The following is a 6,435-nucleotide window of genomic DNA, read 5'->3' as shown; positions in this document are numbered from 1 at the left end:
AAAGATAAAATTAAAAATTTGAAAATGAAAGTCATAATCTTTACCTATGATATTGTAAATTTTTGAAATTGACAAGGATAAAATTGTCAAAAAATAAGATTTGTACTTTTCGCGCCAATAATTTTAGTTTTTTTTTTAGTTATGTCAGTCTACAAACTATTGTTAAGGGCAATATTGTCTTTGCACAGTCAACTAACGGTCAATGTTAAAATTAACTGACGGTAGAGAATTTTTTACAAATAAACAGATTCTCGCCATCTACTTGCAACAAACCCAAACCTCAAGGGAGGTTTTTAAAAATTACCCGTTAAAAAATCGATCTTTTTTTACCGATCACACATTGTCTAATCAAATTCAATTCCCTACCCAGATTTAGTCTTAGCCTTCCTCTCACTTAAAGCGAATGTAACATAATCATGAGCGTTGCTGTGATACTGGTATTTTACCATGAGTTTCAAAATGACAACTCAAATTATTGACATTGATCAACTAGAAGAAAAGTACATGGTTAAATCATTCGTTGCCTTGCCTACTGATAGCGAGACTTGCAGCAATTCATCAAGCAGACATATAAGAGGAAGCGGATGATCCAGTCAAGGATGTTCTGGGCTCAGGCCAGATACCTGTAAGCAAAGTAGGAACCAGCAACCAAGAGTGGCACAAAGAACTCGAGAAGAGCTGCATATTTAGGCACGCCATTATCCTTGACGACAAAAGCCTCCATCTCTTTCTTTTTGGGCTCCTGGAATGAAGCATTATTGGATGTTTCTGTGTCTTCTAACTCGTAACCTTGAAGAACACCCACCCGGTAGTTGAAGAGCAACTCGTGAGCAGCCTTGCTGTGTCCAATTTCCTCAAACTGCTTTGTTGCATCCTTCCCTGCCGCCTCCATCAGCACTTCTTCTCCTCCTGGGTGTTCTTCCAGGAACCTTGTAACGTTCAGTACCTGATAAAACAATTTAAGTCCACGCTTTTATTATATAACCGAAGGGGAAAAGAAAAGTAAGATTTAATTACCCCACACTATATACATTATGCATGGAGGTTTGTAGATTATTACTCTGCCATTGATGGCAAGCCAGCAATCTTTCTTGGATTTGTGTTCGGCAATCTGTGAAAGCGTATAAATTTTCTCAGCCATTTATTTTTTTATTTAACGAGGAAATTACTTGAGCAATTTTTGCTAGCATAGCATATTTATGACGAAGGTGAATGAAGAAAGGGAAGAAGGAAAGACTCCGAGAAGAGGAGATGGGTAACTACCAACCCGTGATGCAACCAACCGAACAATTTTGTTGACAAATGACAATAAGGTAGGTTAACTGAAGTTACTGAAGAGCGAATATGGAGGGTAGGTAGCACGAGCCACTAGCTGCACTGAGTTGGATATCTTATTAATTTACATAAGCGTTAGACAAATTAATTGCTTAATTAGAGCTAGCTCTTTTTTTTTTTTTTTTTAAATTACAATTATATAAGTCTACTCATATTTACGTTAGATGTCTATGAAGATGATCTAAATTACAATTAATATGACATAGTTTACTGTCACAAATATTGGAGTAATATTTACTCTACTCACAAATTACAAAGAAGAAATTTACCTTAACATAATTATTTAATTGGTAGAGGAGGTTAGTGACTCTTCTAATGGGAATTATCTCTATTGATAGGAAAATTTTACACTTACTCCACCTCGAGGGAGAAGGACCATCGGATAGAAAATAAAGATCTTTCAAGGGAGGGAATGAAAATTTTTGGATTGAGATTATGAATTGGTCAAATATTACTAAATCAACATGGCAAAAATGTAGGGATAAAGTTTAACAGTAGAGAAAGTGGTTGAAACACGGTTGAAGAAGTTGACTACAAGATCACTAAGTGCACAAAATAGGGGCATGACTCCTACTCCTAAAAATATGCTCCACTTCGTTTTCAAAAGGTATTTGAGGAGAAAACCATGAAGGAGAGAGGTATGAGAATCTTATCAAAGTTTAAAACTATTCATTCATCTAGAATTGAAAACTTTTAATGACTTAAACATTGGTAATGAGAAAACCATGAAGGAGAGAGGTATGAGAATCTTATCAAAATTTAAAAATATTCATTCATCTAGAATTGAAAACTTTTAATGACTTAAACATTAGAGTAGGATGGCTGAAAACACCATTTTAGTCCCATTTCACTACTTCTGGTACTTAGTTTTAAATCAAAATGGGAAAGAAACAAATATCAACAACCTCTTCTCAAAATTGTGAGAGCTAACAGTTGACTACTCGGCCACAGATTGAGTAGTCAGAACTAGTTTTAAAAAATGTAAAAAAAAAAGCTTTATTTTTAATACATAATTTACTTCTTAAATAAATTTTTTATTTTATTTTCTTTGTAGTGCAATTAACTTTTTTGGTAAGACGTAGAATGAGATGAAGATTTCATAGTTATAAGATGAAATTTCCAGCTAATATATACCCTCCCAATAAAATTTTCACATTACCTAAAAATCGAACCAATGCATGTCAAATAAATCATATTAGACAATCTAAATTAGGGATGGTAAAATGTTTGGTATGGCCTGGACTTGGCAAAATCCGAGCTCGGTCCTAGCGTGTCTTTTGTCGAACCAGGCTTGACCGAACTCAATTTTTTTTTTTATTGAGACAAAAAGCCCAAATTTTACATTCTAAAATTTTTTAAAATTTTTTTAAACATAATTTATAATTTATAAAATATTATCTTTGGATTAGTTATAAGATTTAAAACTATAATATATGTTATGCATAAGTTAAATATATGTAAAAAAAAAAGTGTATTTTAATTGAAATAATATATTTTTTTTAATTTTTAAATTTTTTTTATACTTTCGGGCTGGACTTGGAGTTTTTAGGCGAGCCCCGAGTCTGAACCCAGTATTTATAAAATATGCCCAGGTGGGGCTAAGTCTGACCCAAAATACCCCATCTCAAGTCGAACAGGCTTTCTTCATCGTCCCTGATCCAAACAGCGATTTCAAGGCATTGCTGCCTTCTCCTTTGATGCAACTATTGTTCTTTGAATTGGAAAATTAGCACTCTTTACTCTCTCTTGAATCCAATCATCTAACTACAACTTGAGATTATTCTTTACCGCTCCTATTTTGGGTTTTCTTTTCTTTTCTTTCCTCTAAAAAATGGAGTAATGCCGACGGTAATTGCAAGAGAAATGCTTCTAAAATTAGTAAGCACCATTAATTCGCATTAAAGCAGAGTCCATTGCTCAAGATCTCTCTTCGCATCTAGCAACAATGATTACTGATTTTAGGACTTTAGATCATCAAAATTTCGGCGTCGAATGCGTTAAATTCATGTTGGTTTTGCTGAAAACAGATCACATGCCACTGCCGACAATAAATTAGGTCGGGGTTAAGTGGTTTCTTTTGTTTTGTATAAAGAAAAATTCATTTGAAGGTCAAAGAGTCTTGTACATTTTTCAATTGTGCTATTCTCGGAGATCTTTCAATTCATGTAAAGATACAATGAAACAAATCTCAAAAAAGGGACACTGACAATAACATTTTGCAAATAAGCAGCACTTTATTTTTGCATCAGGAATAAACGGAAACATATGACAGTAGAGGCTGAAGGGTTTTGGTACTGCAACGTTCACTCGGTCTAGATTGCTTGAAATCACTCATATCTCAAATGTACCATACAGTGCTCATTTTGCGTTTAGTCAGAATCATAGAAAAAGTCAGTATATCAGACTTACAAAGTGCACTGGTGTGTACAACAACCCCCCCACCCCCACAGAAAAAAAGAAAAAAAAAAACACACACACACACACACACAAAACTCCCTAGACAGTTTGTATTGGAAGTGCATAAAAAATGGTTCAACGACTCTCTTACTTGCACTCTTGGCTTGTGCTATGGCTGGAAAGCTACTGTGAAGCACGAACTTTCTGGGTGCTTTCTCGTATATCTTTGACCTCCTTCCGGTCATTCTTATCCTTTCTGACAAATTCTGTGCCCTGGAATGTGACCCTAGATGACCGGTATTGACTACCAAAGGCAGCGCCAAAACCCCATCCGAGGCCTAACCCAACCCCACAGCCCCCACCTTCAAAACCAAATTTCAATGTGAATGACTAGCCCAAATGGTTATTTGCAGATGCAATAAGCATAATTAAACAAAGATAAGCATGATAAATTAACCGGATACTTTTCTCTAAGTTAAGAGAGTATTCATGTTATACCTGCGCCAAGACCCAGCAAATTTAATGGCATGCCTGCAGGAGAGAAGCATCAAAATCAGTGAATCTGTTGTTGACTAGGCTCAATTATAAGAGAAACCACAGACATCGTATTCATTTCATTGCATTTGATGTGATAACAATAGCAAAATGCCTGTGAAATTGCTACGCATCAGTCTAATGAATTGATAACACCACATAATTAAGTGGAAGACCATCATTTTGCTTCCAACTTCTTTGACAGGAACCAGTGTTTCCCATCATGTAAAACTCTTAAGATTCTTGAATTATGTCTCAACCAAACATCATCTGCCAACAAAATAACACCCTTTTCAGCAAGATATACCTTGCCTAAGCACATTCAGAGCACAATGGAGAACCCCTTAGCTACTGCTTTTTCCATTCACCAAATCTCAGCAAGTGCTTTTCCTTCCCAAAAACCAAACTAAGAGATATAGATTTACTTTCAATGGAGAGATTAAAAAACTTAATTCTCTCCTATTTCTAACCCATCAGAGATATTTATACAAGTTCTGTGCCCTTTCCAATAGCCACCAAGCACATATGAATCTTCTTAAGTTCTGTATGTACGAAGAAAATATCTAACATCCAAAACAAGGTCTCCAATTTCTAGAGTAATTATCCAAGTTAAGCTTGAGAGAGACACAAGAAACAAGAGAGAAGGATAGGAAAGAGCATCCTAGTTAGATTCATAGCCTTGATTGTTTGTTTTTCCTGGGACATAGACATTTTCTCCATCAGATTTCTAGCCAATGATTATATCAGCTCAAAATATCAAACTCCTATTCAGCCAGCTTTCCTAGTGCGGAAAGCTCTATCATTCTCTAGAGAGGTCTCAAGAAAAGCATGAAAATCGATTGCGTTTACTACATGTAAAAAGTGCCTATCAGTCTATCACTTTGCATTAAGAGAAGAAAGCGTAATAGACAAAAGGATATTATGAATTATGAATGGCTCTAAAAAACAAAAATTATTCCTGTTTCAGGAATCATAACTCTCAGATCAAGTGATATTGACTATTAGAAGGTTGAGTAAATTAGAAAGGCCCAAAAGTACGATTTCAAGCCTAAAAAAATCATAAGTTGAAGAAGACAACATAGACAGATTCCCTGTTTAGTCAGAAACAATTACATGACGGTAAAAAGACAGAAAGATGTATGATCACCTAAAGCTCACAAAACTTCAATCTCACTAAATTCATGGGGAGTGGAATTGGTTGAATCAGAGTATTATTTCACATCTTTATGCTTGTCCTACATAAAAATTACAAACACAAACCAATGAACAAACATTAACTTGATTAAGTAAAATGGAAAAATTAAGAATATAACAACTTGTCTACTTTTTCTGTCAATGATACCGGATATTTGAAAGGTAACAATTGTATTCTTTCCCTCTTTCTTTAACCCAATGATCAAATTAGACAAACGAAAAATGGAAGTCCCCTACTTCCTTTCCCTTCTTTCCATTTTTACTTATCCTACGACACAAAATACCTATAACATATATCAATTTCTCCAACTGCCATTGTGAACACCAGGAATTTAAAATCTTCAGGATCCAAACAGACACACAGGAAAATACAACCAATTGCGTGTTTAGAATGAATAAATTAACAAAATAATGAAGTGTTGGGGAAGCAACAGACCTCCAAATCCCCATCCTACACCGAAGCCGCAACCCACGCCAAAACCTGAAAAGGGAATCACAAGAAACTCAACTTTATAAAATGAATAGCCATATGCTAAACAGTTTTGAGATTTATTAATAGGCATACCAAATCCAATACCAGCTCCATCGAAATATGTAAGCACCATTATGTTCGCAGCTTGATGAATTCAGCTACTATAAAACTGCCTAAGTGGCGCAGATAAAAAGAAGAAGAAGAAGAAAAAAAAAGGAAATAAGATGAGAAAATGAAGCTGTGAGTTGTGAGAAGGTAAGAGCATGAATAAGCTTTAAAAAAAAAAAAAAAAGTATTGTTGATACTGCGATTTTGATCTTCCTGTAGAGCAAATAACAAAGTTTAAAACCCACTGGACTGGGCCCAGGCCTGTATAAATAATGGACTTAGACTCCGTTTGGTACAACTTATTAAATAAAATTTATAGCAGTAGAGTTTATACCAATAGAATTTTTGGACAAAAATTTATTGGGTGTTTGATTGTCAATAAAAAAAATACTTTT

General features: G+C 34.8%; 1 protein-coding gene across 1 annotated transcript; it reads right to left on the bottom strand.

The window, feature by feature from the left end:
• Positions 1-309: 309 nt before the first annotated feature.
• LOC18041167 (cytochrome b5) lies at positions 310-6,227 on the bottom strand. The gene is made up of 6 exons (XM_006433540.2): positions 6,026-6,227; positions 5,897-5,941; positions 4,231-4,263; positions 3,934-4,094; positions 1,061-1,111; positions 310-946 (listed from the first exon to the last, which is right to left on the bottom strand). Exons 1-6 carry the CDS (start codon positions 6,063-6,065, stop codon positions 611-613), a joined length of 666 nt encoding a protein of 221 aa, XP_006433603.2. The 5' UTR covers positions 6,066-6,227; the 3' UTR covers positions 310-610.
• Between the last annotated feature and the right edge of the window lie 208 nt (positions 6,228-6,435).

This window comes from Citrus clementina, unplaced genomic scaffold, assembly GCF_000493195.1.
Source record: "Citrus clementina cultivar Clemenules unplaced genomic scaffold, Citrus_clementina_v1.0 scaffold_5, whole genome shotgun sequence".
In the NCBI taxonomy this organism is placed as follows: Eukaryota; Viridiplantae; Streptophyta; class Magnoliopsida; order Sapindales; family Rutaceae; genus Citrus; species Citrus x clementina.
The sequence above is the reverse complement of the archived record's forward strand: the minus strand, read 5'-3'. Positions and strand labels throughout refer to the sequence as shown.

Bases quoted from the DNA above. Each gene is read 5' to 3' on its own strand.
- LOC18041167 (XM_006433540.2), bottom strand. From the start codon at position 6,065: ATGGTGCTTACATATTTCGATGGAGCTGGTATTGGATTTG. The intron at 5,942-6,025 runs GTATGCCTATTA...TTCCCTTTTCAG, and splicing joins TGGAGCTGGTATTGGATTTG to GTTTTGGCGTGGGTTGCGGC. The intron at 4,264-5,896 runs GTCTGTTGCTTC...TCTCTCCTGCAG, and splicing joins TGTAGGATGGGGATTTGGAG to GCATGCCATTAAATTTGCTG.